Genomic DNA, 21,290 nt, shown 5'->3' on the forward strand with positions numbered 1-21,290 from the left:
CGAAAGCACGTAAAAATGCAAGTAGAAAAATAGGGACCACTACGGTGGGAAGGTAACAGCGTTCCGTGCGCCTTTGGCATCTAGTCATGCCGGCCACATGACCACGGAGACGTCATCGGACAAGCGCTGGCTCTTCGGCTTTAAAACGGAGATGAGCACCGGCCCCTAGAGTCGGAAATGACTAGCACACATGTGTGGGGAAACCTTTACCTTTACCTTTACCTTTAAAATCTTGACAAAAAAACATTTAACTAAATCTGTTTTTCCCAGGAGTCCCTTTGAATGGCTTTGAAAGACAATACTTCCTACTCCCAGGCAATGAGATCAGCTCTGTTGGTTGGAGACAATGGAAATTATAGCTCTAGGCATGTAGATGGTAAATTGTGAAAGGTAGAACTTTGCCTATTTTTTATTTTTTTCAGAGACTTATCCCGATGTCCCTCATTGTGAGAACATTAACATACTCAATTATACGGTGTGTCGAGCAGCTAGCCCATGGTTACCGGCACAAAGCAGAACACTGTGTGCAGGTATCCTGCAAGGAGGCATAGGTTCATGTATGGTAAGATGATCCATTTTAAGACAGACTCCTACAGAAATGATGCCAATTTTCAAAGCTGTGACAGAGATCTAGCCTTGAAGGCATCTTGTAGAAACATACAAAGTTATGCCTTTTTCTAACTCAAGTGCCTTCTAGGTATCTAGATTTCCAGATTTCCCAATACTGGTGATTCTGGTGGGGGAAACTCAAGGATTTCAATTCTTCTACAAAGATCCTTGATTGGGGAACATCAAAGTGAAACATTGGGGGGCTATATGTCAGGGGTGTCAAACTCAATTTCATTGAGAGCCACATCAGCATTGTGGTTGCCCTCAAGGGGCTGGGTGGGTGTGGCCTGGGTGGGTGTGGCCTGGGTGGGCATGGCCTACTGGGTGGGCGTGGCCAGCTCTACATTGTTCGCATCAAGGGTGCCTATGGGGCCCTGGGCAGGAGTGGGACAGATCTGAGGGTCTCTGGCAGAAGGAGGGTCTCTGGGCCAGGGCCAAGGCAGTGGGGGCCGTTCCCTCACTGTTTCCAGGATGGCTTTGCGGGCCACATGAAACCACTTCGCAGGCCGTATCCGGCCCCTGGGCCTTGTGTTTGACATGTCTGCTATATGTGAATGGACGATGGGAGGGAAATGTTTGCTCCACTTCCCATTCATAGATATGGTAGTAATGTTTCATGTTTGATTTTTCTCAACAGGGTGACTCTGGGGGACCACTCATCTGTAATGGACAAATCCAGGGCATTGTATCTTGGGGGGGGCAATCCTTGTGCCCAACCGCTTCAGCCTGGCCACTACACCAAAGTCTTTGATTATACTTATTGGATCCAGAGCATTATTGCAGGAAATACAACTGCAACCTGTCCTCCATGAAAACTTTTGAAAAATTTAAGAGGAGGAAATGTAGCATATTAGTACATCTCTTCTATATCCCTAATCATATTCAACTGCATTGGAATATATTCCCAAGCAGTAAACTTTTTAAAGAATCAAATAGGACTGCCTTTGGAGTAAGAAATGCTCAAAATAGTGCTGCAGGGATCATGTCCCATTTAATTTCAGTATAAAACAATCTTAGTAAAATGGAAACTTGTCTTACGGTGTGGTGCAAAATTTTCTGACTCTAAAATGGACAATTCCAAATATTTTAACCTCTGAACATCTTTTCATTTCTGCCCACTTCTGGGACAGTGGGATCCTTGATGCTCTCTGAGCTTGTTTTCTTGCAGACATTTCATTACCCAGCTAGTTAACATCGTCAATGCTAGAATATTCTTCTCTATTGGTACTTCTGTGGCATTTACAATATGCTCATATGGAGTCATGCAGTCACCCCACAAACATATCCATATACTCGAGTCCCACTGTTGCTTAAAAAGGATCCCAGATTAACCCCCACTTCCCAATCACTAAATTGAATCTTTTGAAAATCATGTTTTCATGTAAATTCTCAGGTATCCACAGCAATAAAATCGTATAAATCGTCACTTCTTTTCCGATCCTTTGCTTTTGCAAAGGAATGGCCTGTTAAATAGCAGCATTTGAACAACTAGGCTTAAAAGCTGAAAAAGGTCTGAGCTGGACCTCCGGTTTTGCATGCCTGAAATTGAGTGAGGAATTTGATCTTCTCTTTTCTATTCTATATTTAATTTCCTGGAAAAGATCCCCAAGAAGCAAAATTCCCACAAAAGGGAAGGAGGGGACCTTCCGCCCCATCCTTATACTAACGGAAGTGGCAAATTTGTTAGGAAAAATGGTTGTGCAGAGGTCTCCCTGTGCTACCAAGGAGTTGCGCAGACAAGGAAGAGTACTGAGAGCAGTAAGAGTCACACAGTAACCACAAGAGTACACTGAGTTGTGAAAATAGAAAGTATTTTACTTTTGAGGTGGTGTAAAAACAAAAATGCACGGTCAAAAATAAACAGTCCAGGTCATACACAATAGTAACAGTCCAAGGAGTATTCCAGATACAAAGTCTTCTTACCGGTCCAGAGGTCAATACAGAGTTCAGGTTTATCACAATAGTAAACCAACAGTACAGCAAAACAGTAATAGTAGAGAGAGCAGTAAATTCAGAGAGAGAGAGAAGCTACGTTCCTAGCTCGCTCTTATGGCCATGAGAACACTTACACACCCATCAGCCAATTAACTTCTTAAAGATACAACATCATAGTTTATATATTTTCAACCCAACTATGTACGCTATCACCATGTGCCTAACAGAATTAATCTTTTTATGGAGGATCAGAGAGAATACTTAAAAAAGAAACATTTGTTTGAATATGGTTAAAGAAATAGAAAAGATTTGGAATATTTATGTCACTCTAAGAGGGAAGAATCCCCTAAATAATAAAGTGTGTTGTTTTCCCCTTTTTTATACTATTTCTTGATATGAGTAATATAATATAATATAATAAAATATAAAAATAATATAATATAATATAAAATAATAGAATAGAATATAAAAAAGTTGGAATGGCTTAGATAAAGGAAATGTTTTCAATATTTAAATAAGGACTGTAACAGAATCTATGATAAGGCATAGAAAAATATTATATTGATGTGATTATTATTTTTAGGAATATAGGGAAAAGTTATATATTTACTTATCTATCAAAACAATAAGAACTGTATGCTCAATGTTTGCAAAAGAGGATATTTTGGAGAAAAGAGGTAATCAATTAAAACTATTGAGTGGATTATGGATTATAGGAATCAATTGTTAGTGACTGTTTTACAAATGTAAACCCACACAACACACTGTTCGCCAATTATTAAGTGATTTATGTTTAAAAATATCAATAAATTAACAAAAAAAAAAGTTCTGACCTGGTGGAAAGGATACTACTAGAGTGGGAAATTGGGGGGAAGAAGTCTGAAGGTCGGCAATGAAGCTCACAATTACTTAGGTTCATATAGGTCAGGAAGCCGTTGCCAAACCAACCTGTTTGATCGCCTAATGCAGGGGTCAGCAACCTGAAACAGTGAAAGAGCCACTCGGAACCGGTTCCCTCACAAAAGGAAAAACTGGGAGCCGCAAAAAATGTGTGCACATGCGCGTACACGCGTGCATGTGCAGAACAGGGTTTCACTGAAGAGTGGAGCCAAGGCGAGATATGCACCTACCCTGCATATTTGAATTGATTGGTTGAACTTTTTTAGTCCCACTTTTTTTTTTGGGACTGCACATGGCAGAGGACTGGGAGCTGCAGGAGCCGCGGGTTGCAGACCTGTGGCCTAATGCACTGTGTAAAGCCAACTGACGTTTGTTCCTGCCATTTATGGATTACTAGCAGAGATCAGATCATTACATAACCTAAACTGAGCTAGGATTGATTTTGCTATTACTGGGAACTCGGCTTCCATCCTAGGTTGCCCTCCCTAGGCAGTCCTTTAACAGGACTCATTCTCGGATAAGTCTACCATGGCCCTTCCTTTCACCTACAAACCAAATACATTGTTCTTAACCCCTTTAATTCAATAGTATGTAACGTAGCGATAATCTTCTTGGATAGATTTTTGACCCACTGAGGACAGGCGCAGTAAGGGCCAGGGCTTTTTTTCTCATAGAACGCTCAGAACGGAATTCCGGCACCTTTTTTGGATGGAAACTTGTAGGGTAGGCAAGGTGGGTTGTATGATATGTGTGAGTTCCGGCACCTTTTTCTTTTACAAAAAAAGCACTGGGAAGGGCTATTAATCGTGAACGCTTCCAAGCTGGGGGAAGTACGGTCCAACTAACAGGTGCAGGAGACGCCCTCGTTTCTTGCTTGTGAGTACCCCAGCGGTATCTAGTGGGCACTGCGAGAAACAAAATCTTGGACCGAGATAGCTTTGAGTCCATCTAGCAGAGCTATTTATGTGCAGTTATCTAAGGCAGGGGTGAGAAGCCATCAAATACATGACTGGAAAAGAACTGTACATTTCACTTTTATTAACATTTCATGTAAAAAAAAAGTCAAACTGAGTGTCTGGCCCAGCTCCAGGAAAGCTGCATCTCAGTAGATCATTCAAAAACTAAGCAAATCTGTTGAGTCAGGGGAAAAAAAGTAAAGCTCCTGGATCTTTGCGTTGTGTGAATCCAGCCAATGATGCTTATGGCCCAGGATTACAAGCATAGGTTGTATTTTTAGGAATGGCTAAAGGAAATCAAACATGGCCAGGCCACACAACCTTGCAAGTACCCCCACCCCCCCAGTTTCTTTGAATGTAGTAAGACTGATATGAAAAAAATGGAAAAGAAACTCTTAAGAATATGAATAGATGATATTTTCAGTCAATGTGTAAGAAAGTCTCTTTCTTCCTTGCACCCATCCAAAAATACCCCCATTTGTTTATGCAAATAAAAGCTTGGCTAAAAATATGGTCTTTTTTACAAGGCAAGAATAACATTGTGTTAGGACTCCAAAGAGCTTCAAAAACATAGTTCTCTACCAACTGGAGTTCTGGGGCAACATTTATGAGATCAGAAGAAAAGAGGGGGGGGGAAGCCAGCTACAAATTTGTTTCCTACCTTTTGTGTGTGACATGCAGTCCACAGCTGGCCCATCAGGCGATTTCTGATTTGTACATCAGAATGGCTGCTTTAAATTCTAAGGCTAAGCCATTGACAATAACATTACACAAACCTGAAAAGAGAGAGGTTGGTCTGCCAATTAGAACATTACTTGTTTTCTAGCAAATAATCAGTCTTTTTTGGAATCTCTATGAAGAGATTCCTAGATGGATATTTCATGGTGTGGCTGCTGCTAAAGATGCTAGCGCTATTTTCCTGCATGGGTCTTCCCAGTCTCACGGCAAGTCTCCTAGGGGACGTCCCATAGGATCTAGCCAAAGCACACCTGAAGCAGCCCAGCAAAATATGCACAGCCATGTGGAGTTTGCAATGTGGAAGTTTTGCTAGCAATGGCAACTCTATACTCACAGCTGACAAATTGACCAGGGGAAAGTGATAAGCATTAGGCAGGAGCCTAGCATTACATTGAGATGCTTCTCCAACTGAAAGGTTCTGGAAGAGCATTCAAATGATGCTCAAGAGATTTCAAGTCTCCTAAAACACAAAGGCATGCCGAGGAGATCAACCTCTCCAAAACAGAAGACAGTGCTCTGGAGAAGAAAAAAAAAAGCAAAATGCTGTAATTCTCTACTACTGACTGCTCGTGGATGGGTAAAGAAAAGTGGATTTACCTAAGCAAATCTTGGAGAGTTGAGGAGAGATGTCAATCGCAGAAGAAGCTATGCAAAAGCCAGCTCAGATCCATCAGTTCAATCCGAGTTAGGGGGTGTATTATTATTTTTTGGGTGGTGGGGGCAAGGCCTTCTGAATTGCTTCAGGGGACTTACAAGTACATACATTAGTCTTCCTTTGATCACCATTTCTCAATAAAAGTTATGCCATTAGAACTGTAACTCTTCCATACAATTATGCTTCTCAATTATGTCCTGAAAGAGAGGGACAAGAAATATTTTGAATATAATTCTGAATGGAGTTTCTTGACAGTGTGGAGTTGATAATCAGTTGTTTCCCAGATGTACTGGAACTGCAACACCCATGATTAATATGCCAGGGATTCTAGTGCTTTACTCCAAAGTATTTTGCTCTGACCCTTCATGGCTGACTCACTGAAAAGGGAGAGGGGACTCAGCCTGGGACCCAAAGACCCAGACGGGCGTGTCTCCCCTTTGGTTGTGGAGGCACCCTGAGCACTGGGCCTTCCTGCGCTCTTCTCAAGGGTTGGAACCGCTGGGGTAACCCCCTCCAAGGACGGAAGCAAGGTCAGTCTGGTTCCATAGCTGGATACCCTCCCCCCAGTTGTACAGACTTCAGCTTCCCTAATTCTCCACAATTAACATCCTGACTGGGAAATTCTCGGAGTTCAAGTCCAGGCATCTGGAGAGCATGAAATTTAAAGGTTAAGGCTAATTTTAACCAAGTGAAACTCAAACAAATGACAGCTGTGGACAGCGTCTATCCAGTGCTGTGCATAGCCAGCTTTCCTGATCTCCTTTTCCAAAACTAGATCCTAGAATAGAAAATGTGGAGTGTTTTCAAACCGGTCTCACAACCCTGGAAATTGTTGGTCTTAAGTTAGTATTAGTGCCCCCCACTATTCATAATACAGAAACAGTCATTTTTCCATACCACCCAAACAAATGGGTCAACTGAGTGTGTGGTTGCCGTTATGTGGTCTAACTGCCCTGGCTTTTTTAGGTTTAAAAATATTTCCAGCTAAAAGAAAAAAAATCTGTTTTTATTGAGATACATATCCAATCTTGTTATCAGTGTTATTTTGTGGATGAGCTTGCTAAACGTGTACATGGATGAAATTTAAAGGTTAAGGCTAATTTTAGAAAAAGTCAAATTAAACAAATGATAGCTGTGGGGAGCGTCCATCCAGTGCTGTGCATATCCAGCTTTCCGGATCTCCTTTTCCAAAACTAGATCCTAGAATGGAAAATGTGGAGTGTTTTCAAACTAGTCTCACAACCCTGGAAATTGTTGGACTTAATAGTTGCCCCCACTATTCATAACATGGAAACAGTCATTTTTCCACACCACCCAAACAAATGGGTCAACTGAGTGTGTGGTTGCTGTTATGTGGTCTAACTGCCCTGGATTTTTTAGGTTTAAAAATATTTCCAATTAAAAGAAAAAAAATCTGTTTTCCTTGCGTCCTAATGATGAAGTGAATTCTGCACCAACATTGCACATAGACTGCTTTAATCACATATTAGGTTTTTTTGCTTTCCGGAAGGGTCTGTTTTTATTGAGATACATATCCAATCTTGTTATCAGTGTTCTTTCGTGCTTCAGGCTCAGAGGTGGGATTCAGCTGGTTTGCACCACTTCGGCAGAACTGGTAGCTAGTTTTTGTGGCCCAGGCCCACAATGGACTTCTGGAAGAGGCATCCATGTGGAGAACTGGTTGTTCAAATATTTGAATCCCACTACTGTTCAGGCTACATGATATAGAGCCAAGTTACATAAGGATGTGAAGGGTTCTAGAACAAAGGGAAATTGTTTAGTCTCACTGTTGGTTTGTTGCTTTTTGTAAACAGCTTTTGCACCAGAAAAAATTCATGCAAGCTTGGGAAACGTGTTCATGGATGGGATATACTGAAGGAGGGAATAAGGGACTGTACAGGAATGATTGATGTCTTTCTTATGATGTAATGGCTCTGTTGTCTGATTTTCATTGGCTAATAAAGTTTGTAAAGCAATGGTATGAACTTTCTAAGACATGGCACTTCTGGACGTGACTCTGCCAATGTTCCAGATTGTTGGCCACCCAGCTGCTTAATTTGATCAAATAAAGTGCTGCTTAATCAAGAAGTCTCTGCTTGGGTTATCTAATTAGATTAATATGGTATCTCAAGGTTAAGTAAAGGACTGGGACCTTACAGTACCGTGCATTTGTATGATGCCAAACACAATGGGTTTTTTCCCCCAAGGCTTTCCCATTTCTACCTATCCCCGAAATTGACGTGCCAATGGCCAGGAGGACTCAGCCTGTGACCCAAAGACCTGGACGGGCGCGTCTCCCCTTTGGGGTTCAGGTGTCCTGAGCACTGGGATTAGCAACTAAGAAATGAGCAGGTGTGAAATGGTTGACCCTGGTGTAATAATTTCTGTTATCACCCATACAAGCAGCTATAAAGTTTCCCATGTAAATATAAGCTATTTAACGCAATGAATGGAAAGGCTTCTATCTTATTAAATGGGGTCCAGTAATGACATCTGTCCCATTCTTTGAGAACATTACCATAGATAAAGCAAGCGGTAGAACATATTCATGAATCATTAATGGAGTTAGCAGGATAAACAGAGGCATGGTATTTTGCATTTTATTAGAATGGGTAATATCCAAGATTTTGTACTATGAAATGATTCAGATGCTCAAGCAGCCAAGAGCCATTTCAGACAATCCTTCAGATTTACACATAGAAAGGACTCAGCAGTGCAACATCCTGAGTAGGGGGAGATACTGGCAGACGAAAGAGCATTAGATTTTGCCTGGAAAACAGCCATTTTCCCAAAGTTCATCCCAGTTGTCAACCTGCAAAAGAACAAGACATTCACTGTTTCTCAACACCCATGATTAATGTGCCAGGGATTCTACTGCTTTACCCCTAAGTATTTTGGTCTGACCCTTCATGGCTGACCCACTGAAAAGGGAGAGATCTTTTACGGAGTGTCTTCCTTTGCCCCCAACTGGTTTCTTGTACAAAAATGCTTCAGTAGACTTGGGTAATTTTCTTACCCAGAAAGAAGGGCACAGGGATGAGCATACTTTTTTATACCACTGACAGATGTAGGGATCAGAGCCTTTGGCATTCATAGCTTTCTCACAATGATGGAAATCTACCAGGAAAAACAAAATCCCAAATGCATCTAATCTGGGATCCGGAAGAACCCGTAAAACAGAACCATGTATAAGCCTGAAGAATCCAGAAGACTGTATTGTCCAACACCTGGGGCTCCAAAATAAAATGAACCTCCCTGTATCCACCATTTTGCCCTCCAACGCATCCAAATACAGTGGTGGGATTCAACCGCTTCGCACCACTTCAGCACAACTTCTGGAAGCGGCATCCACACGGAGAACTGGTTGTTCACATATTTGAATCCCACCACTGTTCAGGCTGCATGATATAGAGCCAAGTTACATAAGGATGTGAAGGGTTCTGGAACAAAGGGAAATTGTTTAACTGTTGCTTTCTTGCTTTTTGTAATTGGCTTGTGCACCAGAGAAATTTCATGCAAGCTTGGGAAACGTGTACATGGATGGAGGGAATAAGGGGGTGACTCTCTTATGATGTAATGGCTCTGTTGTCTGATTTTCATTGGCTAACGAAGTGTATAAAGCAATGTTACCAAATTTCTAAGACGTGACACTTCTGGATGTGACTCTGTCAGGGTTCCAGATTGTGGGCCACCCAGCTGCTTAATTTGATCAAATAAAGTGCTGCTTGATCAAGAAGTCTCCGCTTGGGTTATCTGATTAGACCGATACGGTATCTCAGCTTTACGTTTGGGACTGGAATCTTACAGGTGAGATAGAAACTGGCATTTTTTCCACATCTTCTGCCTCAGAGTGGAAGAGATGAAAGTGATTAATCAAATATTTTGAACTGTGCATTCTTTCCAAAATTGTTCCCCATTTCTATATTCCAGGGAAACAGCTTGCCGTGCAGAGTTGAAGCTATGGTGCTGATCAGAGTGCTAGCAAACCTTCTGGTACTACAGCTTTCTTATGGTAAGAGCCTGGACAATGGAGCAAAGGGTGGACGGAGCTTTAGGTGTCTTTTTCCGTTTAAACCTCCAGTTACAGGAATAAACTTGCACATAATTATTAATTGTAGATGTACAAGCAGGTCTCATAAGACCAGGTGCCTTAGATCTCAGCCATCAGAATGGCTAATGCTATTCAGAATCATGTTGTTTAACCTAATTGCAGCATTACTGGAGATGTGAAGAATATTAATTTTTAGATCTGAAGCTGCAAAATCAAATATTCCTTTCTATTTCTACTTAATTTATCTTGGATGGTAAACCTGAAACCAGGAATTACTCTTTATGTTTGCCATATGTCCTGATTTGACTAGAATGATCCCAGTTTTTGGCTCCAGTGCAAGCACTCTAACTGGTGTGCAAAAAAACTGGTGTGCAGTGTGCAGACCTGTAAAGTCAGATTTAGCCATCTACAGGTAGTCCTCAACCTTACGACCACAGCTGAGCTCAAAATTTCTTTCTTTTTTGGGGAGGGGGCGGTAAGAGTTTTATTGTTTTTTTAAAATAACAACCTTAGTACCTGGTGTGCAGTGTGTTGTCTGGGTTCATGACTTTTTTTAAAAAAAAACCATATACAATCAATAATAGTTAATTAACATTCAATAATAATTATTTTTATATTTTTCATAATTAATATACCAATCGATAATATATTTCCTTGAGCCTCCCTTCTCCCAATAGTATTCTCCTCCTTCAGCATTAAACAAATATAATCTTTGATATATAAATGATTAAATAAAATCATTTTCTTCTATATTTATACCAATAATAATAGTGTCCATATATAGCTTTTTTTCTTATCAGCTTCTGTTATTTTCATGAAAGTCATCTTATTGATTCACGATGTATCTTATTTTCATAAATCTTGTTTAAGCTCAATTTCTCCATAATATTCAAACAATTCTTATCAATCATAATTTTCTCAATCATTAACGTCTAAATATCCAAATTTCCCATTCAAATATATTATCCCAGTATTTTCATATTTCATATATTATAGAAATACTATACTACTTATCTATCATGACATCTACCTATAACATCTTTTCTAATCAATTTATAGTTCACTTCTATTTATAAAAATTGATTGAATCACTATATATCCTTTTTTCAAAGTTCTTATTAAGCCTAATTCCCTGTCAGTGTTTCAATCATTCCTTAATCCTAAATCTTTTCAAACTTAATGTCTTTAAAGTTCAAACTTTTCTTTCACTTTCATCTTCCCAATATTTCTACATTTTGTATTTTATCAAAAAATACTATATTACTTATATCTCTTATCCCACTTATTCTAATGCCCCTTCATAGGCAGAGTTATTTATTTAGTTAGCCATATTCAAACAAATGTTTGCTCGTATAATATTCTATCTGGAAGGTCAAGTCTCTTTAGCCCATCTCTAATCTTCTTCCTTTGCCAAATTGTTTTCCAGATTAATATTTTCAACTTGTTGAACAGTTCTTGTATTTTTGTAGTTGTTGTTAGGCGTAGAGGTTACATAATACGCAAGATGTATGCTTTTTGTCTCCCAAACAGTGATTCTCCTAAAAGTGTCCATTTTGTTAAGTCTTCTTTCTTAATAATAATAATAATAATATTGGAAGGGACCTTGGAGGTCATCTAGTCCAACCCCCTGCTCAGGCAGGAAACCCTATATCATTTCAGACAAGTGGCTGTCCAGTCTCCTCTTAAAAACTTCCAGTGTTGGAGCATTCACCACTTCTGGAGGCAGATTGTTCCACTGGTTAATTGTTCTAACTGTCAGGAAGTTTCTCCTTAGTTCTAGGTTGCTTCTCTCCTTGACTAGTTTCCATCCGTTGCTTCTTGTCCTGCTTTCAGGTCCTTTGGAGAATAGCTTGACTCCCTCTTCTTTGTGGCAGCCCCTGAGATATTGGAAGACTGCTATCATGTCACCCCTCACCCTTCTCTTCATTAAACTACACATACCCAATTCCAGCAACCGTTCCCTATATGTTTTAGCCTCCAGTCCCCCAATCATCTTTGTTGCTCTTCTCTGTACTCTTTCTAGGGTCTCGACATTTTTTTACATCGTGGTGACCAAAACTGCATGCAGTATTCCAGGTGTGGCCTTACCAAGGCATTGTAAAGTGGTATTAGTACTTCACGCGATCTTGATTCTATCCCTCTGTTAATGCAGCCCAGCACTGTGTTGGCTTTTTTGGCAGCTGCAGCACACTGCTGGCTCATATTTAAGTGATTGTCCACTAGGACTCCGAGATCTCTCTCACAGTTGCTACTATTGAGCAAGGTACCACCTATACTATACCTGTGCATTTGATTTTTCCTGCCTAAATGTAGAACCTTACTTTTTTCACCACTGAATTTCATTTTGTTAGATTGTACCCAATGTTCAAGTCTGTCCAGATCCTCCTGTATCTTAAGCCTGTCTTCTGGAGTGTTGGCTATTCCTGCCAGCTTGGTGTCGTCTGCAAATTTGATGACTTCCCCATCTATCCCCTCATCCAAATCGTTGATGAAGATGTTGAAGAGCACTGGGCCCAGAAAACAGCCCTGGGGCACCCCACTACACACTTCCTTCCATGTAGATGCAGTTCCATTCTATCATTTCATCTCTGTTAGTGAGAAATAAATCCAATATGGCTAATCCCCTAGTTCCCTTCTCTAATTTTTGGGAGAGAAAGTTGTCTGCTAGGTTTCTCAGGTTTATTTTGACATTCTAATGCATAAGGTATCTTTTCCATATTTATTGTTGTATTCAAATCTTGTGAGTTTTTCTTATTTGTATTAAGTTATAATTCCCTTCTTTTGTGACTTTTTTTTCTAGTTCACATTCTGTTATCTGATTTGTTTGTTTATTCTTTACCATCATTCTTTGGGGCAATTTCGAACCCATCTAGGCTCCCCCTGGCAGGGCAAAACTAGCCGTGGGGAGCGGACATCCGTCCTCGCATGGCCAGGCGCCTCGGGCGCAAAACTAGAAGTCTCAAAATTTTTGTTGCTTAAGTGAAAAATCTGTTTAGTGAGTTTTGTCCCATTTTACGACCTTTCTTGTTACAGTGGTTAAGTCAATCGTTACTACTGTTAAGTTAGTAACACTGTTGTTGAATGAATCTGTCTTCTTCATTGACTTTGCTTGTCACAAGTGATCACACAACCCAGGGACAATGCAAATGTCATAAATACGAGTAACATGCTAAGCATCTGAATTTTTTTCACGTCTCCGTGGGAATGCTGCAATGGTGATGTGAAAAGCTGAATAGCGTCAGCATTTCCGATGGCTGAGATCTAAGGCATCTGCTCTTATGAGAAGCTGTAGCATTTTTTGCTTCACTTCTCCGCTGCTCAGTAACTTTCTTCAGTGCCATTGTAAATTTGAATGGTCACTAAATGAATTGTTGTAAGTCAAGAACTACCTGTATTAATAACTAGTTCCTGCCTGTGAAGGGAGACTGAGTGGAAAGTGCTACACATCTGTCTCTAGCTTTGCTTGTTCAAGCTTTCAGATTATGGCCTTTCTCTTGCAGCTTGAAGGTATATGGAGCTCAGTTCCCAGAATTCACCATGCTGGCCGGGGACTTGTGGGAATTGAAATCCATACATCTTCAAGTTGCCAAGCTTGAGAAACACTGGTTTAATGGGTTGAAAGTACAGTCAGCTCATTCATATTGTGGTTTATAAGGTGCTCTAAAGACCCTGCTTTAAATAACTACGATCCTGGAGTGAGAATTCAGGGCGTGATAAAAGTGTCTGTTTCATTTCCCTGTTGAATAAGTCAATTCTCCTGTTTTGGAAATCTTATAAAACATAAAAAAATGCAGATCACCAGGACTAAAAATTTATTTAAAACTTAGCTTTCATCAGCGTTTAGCCAGGATTGAGGGACACGTTCTTATATTCTCTGCAAAGCCAATAGTTTAGCTAATAAGTGTGTTATGGGTCTATTCGGCTCCCACCCTCAATACTGGCTTAAACTCTGATGATCTCGGCAGACGCTGACGAAAGCTAAATTTTAAATAAATTTTTAGTCTTGGTGATCTGCGTTTTATTCAACTGGTTTGACGCTGTGTGTCCCTCCGTCATCTGTTACCCTCCAAAATTAGAGTACTGATAGAAACTCTACCAATGAAAGCGATTCTGTTTTACTCCACAGCCAAACACTGAACTTTTTTGGTTTCTTTGCAGCACAAAGGTCTTCTGAACTGGTCGTTGGAGGTGATGAATGTAACATAAATGAACATCGTTCCCTTGTATTCTTGTATAACTCTAGCTTTGGCTGCAGTGGGACTTTGATCAACCAGGAATGGGTGCTCAGCGCTGCACACTGCGACATGTGAGGGCATTATGCAATGTGGAAATGTTGGGGGGGATCGTGGTTAGATATCCAGATTTTTTTATGTTTCTGCTAGTTTTTACTGACTTCTCTGTGCATTTTGAATGAGTGTTCTGTTGCTACTGCTATTGTTCCTCACAATCATATCTTCAGCAATGCTCTTTATATTTATGGTTGAATTTCCATCTTCTTCACCACAGTATTCATATCTTTCCTTTTTTCTGGGATATAATAATAACAAGAATAACAAAATCTGGAACATTACCTGAATACCATCAGCATTGACAAAATCACCACAGACAATTGCAAAAGGCAGCTTTACTTGGAACATCCTGTGACAATCCCTTTAATACCATGGAACCACAAAATTGACCTACTCCAGGTCCTTGGGAAGGACTTGATAGGTGGATAAAAATGCCAAATCCAGTCTAAATATCTGACTGACTGTGCAACTAACCAGAAAATATTAACCATATAAAACATAAAAGATTAAACAATGATGAAGTGTAAGGCTTCTCTCTCCCTTATCAAGGCCTGGGTGAGGCACTACATCTTAATACCTCTTCTAAACAAGAGCAGAGTGGGCACCATTCAGATTTTGTCTCCGTCTTTATCTATCCCACCATCCTTTGAGACAGGCTGGGTTGAGAGAGGATGTGCGCAATACAAAGTCATAACATTAGTACCGTAACCACATGGGTACCATCTTTAAAACAGTCATCTATAATTTATAAGTGCAACATTCACACAATACACATCCAAGTCAAGAAAGAGATGGATTCATACTATATGCTGAACGTTCTGAGTGCTAAACAGCACACAGGTGAATTCATGCTTCAGGATTTTGCATAAACAATGGAAATAGCTTATTCAATCACCCTGAATAAATTTCTTGAGTGAACCCAGATCTCTAGGACATTGACAGCAACTCTTCCAGGTTTCTGGCAGGTTTTTCCCCCAAACACAATTGGAGAAGGAAGGTTATGGCCCTTTCTTGTTTGGCGCTAACGATCCTGCTTGAGGGCCAAAATGAGGTCAAGGACCATCCCAACTAATATAGAGTTCACTTTAAGTTTTTGTTGTTAACTTGTTGTTTTTCTTGTAGGGAAAATGTGCGGATATACCTTGGTTTGCATAACTTCAGTCTACGAAATCAGGATGAGCAGATAAGAGTCGCAGAGGAGACGTTCTTCTGTCTCAGTAGCAAAAACTATACCAAATGGGACAAGGACATCATGCTGATCAGGCTGGACAGACCTGTTACCAACAGTACACACATCGCGCCTCTCAGCTTGCCTTCCAGTCCTCCCAGTGTGGGTTCAGTTTGCCGTATTATGGGATGGGGCGCAATCACATCTCCTAATGGTAGGGATCTCTGTCTATACTCTCAGACCCAGCTTTTGATGTAACATCAGCCAGGTCTAGGGTCCCACTCTGTCACCCATGAATATTGGATGGACAATGGGATTCCATAAGATTCCATTTCTTCATTTGTTCCACACCCACAAGGTCCTTGGAATAAAAGAAATAAGGAACTGGCATGCTGTATAGCTAAAAATAACCCCTAAAGGATCAGGTTTATTAATAGCAGTGCTGTTAGGGATCAGAAAAGTCCCATTAGCATGGCAGTCTTGCGTGGCTTCATTACCTTTAATAAAGGGATGTTTTGTGTTTTGCCAGGGCCGTTTTGTAAATGGAGAAGTCTCCCTCGGAGGATGTTTTCAGAGTATATTTACCACTTGCTCTCTAAAGACCAAATATGAACTCAAAAACATGGCCTATCCTTCGATGGATATAAAATCTCAGTGGATGGTTACAGAGGACTTCTTCCTTTTAAGTCCTGGTGGGGCAGTGGTTAGAACGCAGTATTGCAGCTATCTCTGCTCCCAGCCTGCAATTCGATCCTGACGGGGCTCAAGGTTGACTCAGATTTCCATCCTTTTGAGGTTGATAAAAGGAGGACTCAGATTGTTGGGGGCAATATGCATATATTGTACATCACCCAGAGAGTGCAGTATATAGGTCTAAGTGCTAGTAAGGCCATGGAAGGGTTACATGCACACTCATCTTTGGCTTATGGTCATCCACACATTCAAGTCTGCCGAGGTAGGTAGATCTTGTAAGCCCACCTTGTTTTCCACCTAGGTTTCTACCAAACAGGTGTAGCTAGAGCAGACAAGTCACACAGCCTTGGTCAAGAGCTGGGAAATAATTAAGGACTCACACAAATAATTTTCAACTAACCACTGAGGCACCACAGGTTTTTTGGAATACATGGAGACCCAGTGAATTTAAAGTAACAGCAAAACTTTACTGCTGGCGATCTAAATTTGCCCTTTTTCATATACACACATGCACCCATCCACGTTTAGACACATCCTTCTCAATTAGGCTGCCAGGCACCAGCTAGAGGGACAGAAACTCCTAAGTTGTGGATCCAAAGTTGACTGAAGGAAAGGGTGTGCTTTAGGACCCCTTTTATCCTCAAAAGTTCTTGATTTGTTGATTAGCTGGGATTGGGTTTTATTTCATATTCTGAGGCTCAACTTTCTCTAATTCAGGTGATATTTTTCTTTTCTTTCCTTAGACTTATTTCCATCTTATCTGTCCTCCCCAAGGGATCTTTTAGACAAGATTCCTGGCTTTTTGTTCTTGTACACAATGCAAACTTATGGGTCTGCTTCATCTTCAGATATGGAAGTCTCAGTATGCTGGCTGAGGAATTTTGGGAGTGGAAGTTCACAAGTCTTAAAGTTGCCAAGTTTGCAGACCCCCGTTCTAGGTCACCTCCAGGAGATGCGAGATCAGTTCTATGACTTTTGAACTAGCAAAAGCCCCACTTTTCCAACAAAGCAATCTTTGCGTAGAGTGCCGGAGAAATTTGAGAAGCCTTCAAATGCCCATCAGCTGATTTAATACCTATTAATATCTTCAAAAAACATTTAACTAAATCTGTTTTTCCCAGGAGTCCCTTTGAATGGCTTTGAAAGACAATACTTCCTACTCCCAGGCAATGAGATCAGCTCCGTTGGTTGGAGACAATGGAAATTATAGTTCTAGGCATCTAGGTGGTAAATGGTGAAAGGTAGAATTTTGCCTATTTTTTATTTTTTTCAGAGACTTTTCCCAAAGTCCCTCATTGTGCTAACATTGAGATATACGATTATTCGGTGTGTCGAAAAGCTTATAGAGGGTTACCGGCGCAAAGCAGAACACTGTGTGCAGGTATCCTGCAAGGAGGCATAGGTTCATGTATGGTAAGATGATCCGTTTTAAGACAGAATCCTAAAGAAATGATGCCAATTTTCAAAGCTATGACAGAGATCTAGCCTTGAAGGCATCTTGTAGAAACATACAAAGTTATGGCTTTTTCTAACTCAAGTGCCTTCTAGGTATCTAGATTTCCAGACTTCCCAATACTGGTGATTCTGGTGGGGGAAACTCAAGGAGTTAAATTCTTCTGCAAGGATCCTGTATTGGGGAACATCAAAGTGAAACATTGGGGGCTATATGTGAATGGACGATGGGAGGGAATTGTTTGCTCCACTTCCCATTCATAGATATGGTAGTAATGTTTCATGTTTGATTTTTCTCAACAGGGTGACTCTGGGGGACCCCTCATCTGTAATGGACAATTCCAGGGCATTGTATCTTGGGGGGACGATATTTGTGCCCAACCTGATAAGCCTGTCCACTACACCAAGGTCTTCGATTATAATGACTGGATCCAGAGCATTATTGCAGGAAATACAACTGCAACTTGCCCCCCGTGAAAACTTTTGAAATATTTAAGTGGAGGAAATGTAGCATATTAGTACATCTCTTCTATATCCCTAATCATATTCAACTGCATTGGAATATATTCCCAAGCAATAAGCTTTTTAGAGACTCAAATAGGACTGCCTTTGGAATAAGAAATGCTCAAAATAGTGCTTCAGGGATCATGTCCCATTTAATTTCAGTATAAAACAATCTTAGTAAAATGGAGGCCTGTTTTAGGGTGAGGTGCAAAATTTTCTGACTCTAATGGACCATTCCAAATATTTTAACCTCTGAATATCTTTTCATTTCTGTCCACTTCTGGGACAGTGGGATCCTTGATGCTCTCTGAGCTTGTTTTCTTGCAGACATTTCATTACCCAGCTAGTTAACATCGTCAGTGCTAGAATATTCTTTTCTATTGGTACTTCTGTGGCATTTACAATACATTCATGTGGAGTCATGTAGTAACCACACAAACATATCCATATACTCGAGTCCCACTGTTGCTTAAAAAGGATCCCAGATTAACCCCCACTTCCCAATCACTAAATTGAATCTTTTGAGAATCATGTTTTCATGTAAATTCTCAGGTATTGACAGCAATAAAATCGTATAAATCATCACTTCTTTTCCGATCCTTTGCTTTTGCAAAGGAATGGCCTGTTAAATAGCAGCATTTGAACAACTAGGCTTAAAAGCTGAAAAAGGTCTGAGCTGGACCTCCGGTTTTGCATACTTGAAATTGAGTGAGGAATTTGATCTTCTCTTTTTTATTCTACATTTAATTTCCTGGAAAAGATCCCCAAGAAGCAAAATTCCCACAAAAGGGAATGAGGGGACCTTCCGCCCCATCCTTATACTAACAGAAGGGGCGAATTAATCTTTTTATGGAGGATAAGAGAGAATACTTAAAAAGAAACATTTGTTTGAATATGGTTAAAGAAATAGAAAAGATTTGGAATATATATGTCACTCTAAGAGGGAAGAATCCCCTAAATAATATAGTGTGCTGTTTTCCCCTTTTTTATACTATTTCTTGATATGAGTAATGTAATATAATATAAAAATAATAGAATATAAAATAATAGAATAGAATAGAATAGAAAAAAGTTGAAATGGCTTAGAGATAAAGGTAATGTTTTCGATATTTAAATAAGGACTGTAACAGAATCTATGATAAGGCATAGAAAAAAATATTATATTGATGTGATTATTATTTTTAGGAATATAGGGAAAAGTTATATATTTAATTGTTATCTATCAAAACAATAAGAACTGTATTCTCAATGTTTGCAAAAGTGGATATTTTGGAGAAAAGAGGTAATCAATTAAAACTATTGAGTGGATTATGGATTATAGGAATCAATTGTTAGTGACTGTTTTACAAATGTAAACCCAGACAACACACTGTTTACCAATTATTAAATGATTTATGTTTAAAAATATCAATAAATTAACAAAAAAAAGTTATGATCTGGTGGAAAGGATACTACTAGAGTGGGAAATTGGGGGGAAAAATCTGAAGGTCGGCAATGAAGCTCACAATTGCTTAGGTTCATACAGGTCAGGAAGCCATCGCCAAACCAACCTGTTTGATCACCTAATGCAATGTGTAAAGCCAACTGACGTTTGTTCCTGCCATTTATGGATCACTAGCAGAGATCAGACCATTATATAAACTAAACTGAGCTAGGATTGATTTTGCTATTACTGGGAACTCGGCTTCCATCCTAGGTTGCCCTCCCTAGGCAGTCCTTTAACAGACTCATTCTCGGATAAGTCTACCTTGGCCCTTCCTTTCACCTACAAACCAAATACATTGTTCTTAACCCCTTTAATTCAATAGTATGTAACGTAGCGATAATCTTCTTGGATAGATTTTTGACCCACTGAGGACAGGCGCAGTAAGGGCTATTAATCGTGAACGCTTCCAAGCTGGGGGAAGTTCAGTCCAACTAACAGGTGCAGGGGATGCCCCCATTTCTTGCTTGTGAGTACCCCAGCGGTATCTAGTGGGCACTGCGAGAAACAAAATCTTGGACCAAGATAGGTTTTGCTCCCTCTAGGAGAGCTATTTATGCGCTGTTATCTAAAGCAGGGGTGAGAAGCCATCAAATACATGACTGGAAAAGAACTGTATATTTAACTTTTATTAACATTTCATGTAAATAAAATTAAGTCAAACTTGAGTGTCTGGCCCAGCTCCAGGAAAGCTGCATCTCAGTAGATCATTCAAAAACTAAGCAAATTGTTGAGCCAGAAAAAAAAATAAGTTAAGCTCCTGGATCTTTGCGTTGTGCGAACCCAGCCAATGATGCTTGTATTTTTAGGAATGACTAAAGGAAATCAAACATGGCCAGGCCAAGCAACCTTGCACGTACCCCCCCCCCCCCGGTTTCTTTGAATGTAGTAAGATTGATATGAAAAAAATGGAAAAGAAACTCTTAAGAATACGAATATTTACAGTCAATGTGTAAGAAAGTCTCTTTCTTCCTTGCACCCATCCAAAAATACCCCCATTTGTTTATGCAAATAAAAGCATGGCAAGAAATATGGTCATTTTTTACAAGGCAAGAATAACGTTGTGTTAGGACTCCAAAGAGCTTCAAAAACATAGTTTTCTACCAACAGGACTTCTGGTCCAATATTTATGAGATCAGAAGAAAAGGGGGGGAAAGCCAGTTACAAATTTGTTTTCTACCTTTTGTCTGTGACATGCAGTCCACAGCTGGCCCATCAGGTGATTTCTGATTTGTACATCAGAATGGCTGCTTTAAATTCTAAGGCTAAGCCATTGACAATAACATTACACAAACCTGAAAAGAGAGAGGTTGGTCTGCCAATTAGAACATTACTTGTTTTCTAGCAAATAATCAGTCTTTCTTGGAATCTGTAAGAGATTCCTAGATGGATATTTCATGGTGTGGCTGCTGCTAAAAATGCTAGCGCTATTTTCCTGCATGGGTCTTCCCAGTCTCATGGCAAGTCTCCTAGGGGACGTCCCATAGGATCTAGCCAAAGGACACCTGAAACAGCCCAGCAAAATATGCACAGCCATGTGGAGTTTGCAATGTGGAAGTTTTGCTAGCAATGGCAACTGTATACCCACAGCAAACAAATTGACAAGGGGAAAGTGATAAGCATTAGGCAGGAGCCTAGCATTACTTAACCATCTCTACATTGAGATGCTTCTCCAACTGAAAGGTTCTGGAAGAGCATTCAAATGATGCTCAAGAGATTTCAAGTCTCCTAAAACACAAAGGCATGCCGAGGAGATCAACCTCTCCAAAACACAAGACAGTGCTCTCGGGGGGGGAAAACAAAAAAACCCCAAAATGCTCTCATTCTCTACTACTGACTGCTCATGGATGGGTAATG

General features: G+C 40.1%; 1 protein-coding gene and 1 long non-coding RNA gene across 5 annotated transcripts in view; one reads left to right on the forward strand and one right to left on the reverse strand.

Annotated features, from left to right (window-relative positions):
* LOC308672335 (vaa serine proteinase homolog 1) overlaps positions 1–21,290 on the forward strand; it is a 47,819-nt gene that overhangs the window by 11,517 nt on the left and 15,012 nt on the right. The window contains exons 1-6 of one of the 4 annotated variants that reach the window (XM_081335163.1): positions 9,421–9,600; positions 9,724–9,805; positions 14,003–14,150; positions 15,256–15,515; positions 17,268–17,407; positions 17,750–19,382. The exons of 1 other annotated variant lie outside the window; for it this stretch is intronic. In XM_081335163.1, coding sequence (XP_081191289.1) covers positions 9,754–9,805; positions 14,003–14,150; positions 15,256–15,515; positions 17,268–17,407; positions 17,750–17,923 — 774 coding nt within the window. In that variant the 5' untranslated portion in view covers positions 9,421–9,600; positions 9,724–9,753 and the 3' untranslated portion in view covers positions 17,924–19,382. 2 more of the 4 variants (XM_081335164.1, XM_081335161.1) reach the window with 2 other exon arrangements.
* The window catches only part of LOC308672344, a 56,036-nt gene continuing 36,484 nt past the window's right edge, over positions 1,739–21,290 (reverse strand). The window contains exon 2 of the long non-coding RNA XR_014027395.1: positions 1,739–3,492. This is a non-coding gene — a long non-coding RNA (uncharacterized lncRNA). The remainder of the gene's footprint in view (positions 3,493–21,290) is intronic.

This window comes from Vipera berus (assembly GCF_964194415.1).
Source record: "Vipera berus genome assembly, chromosome: 9".
Taxonomy (NCBI): domain Eukaryota; kingdom Metazoa; phylum Chordata; class Lepidosauria; order Squamata; family Viperidae; genus Vipera; species Vipera berus.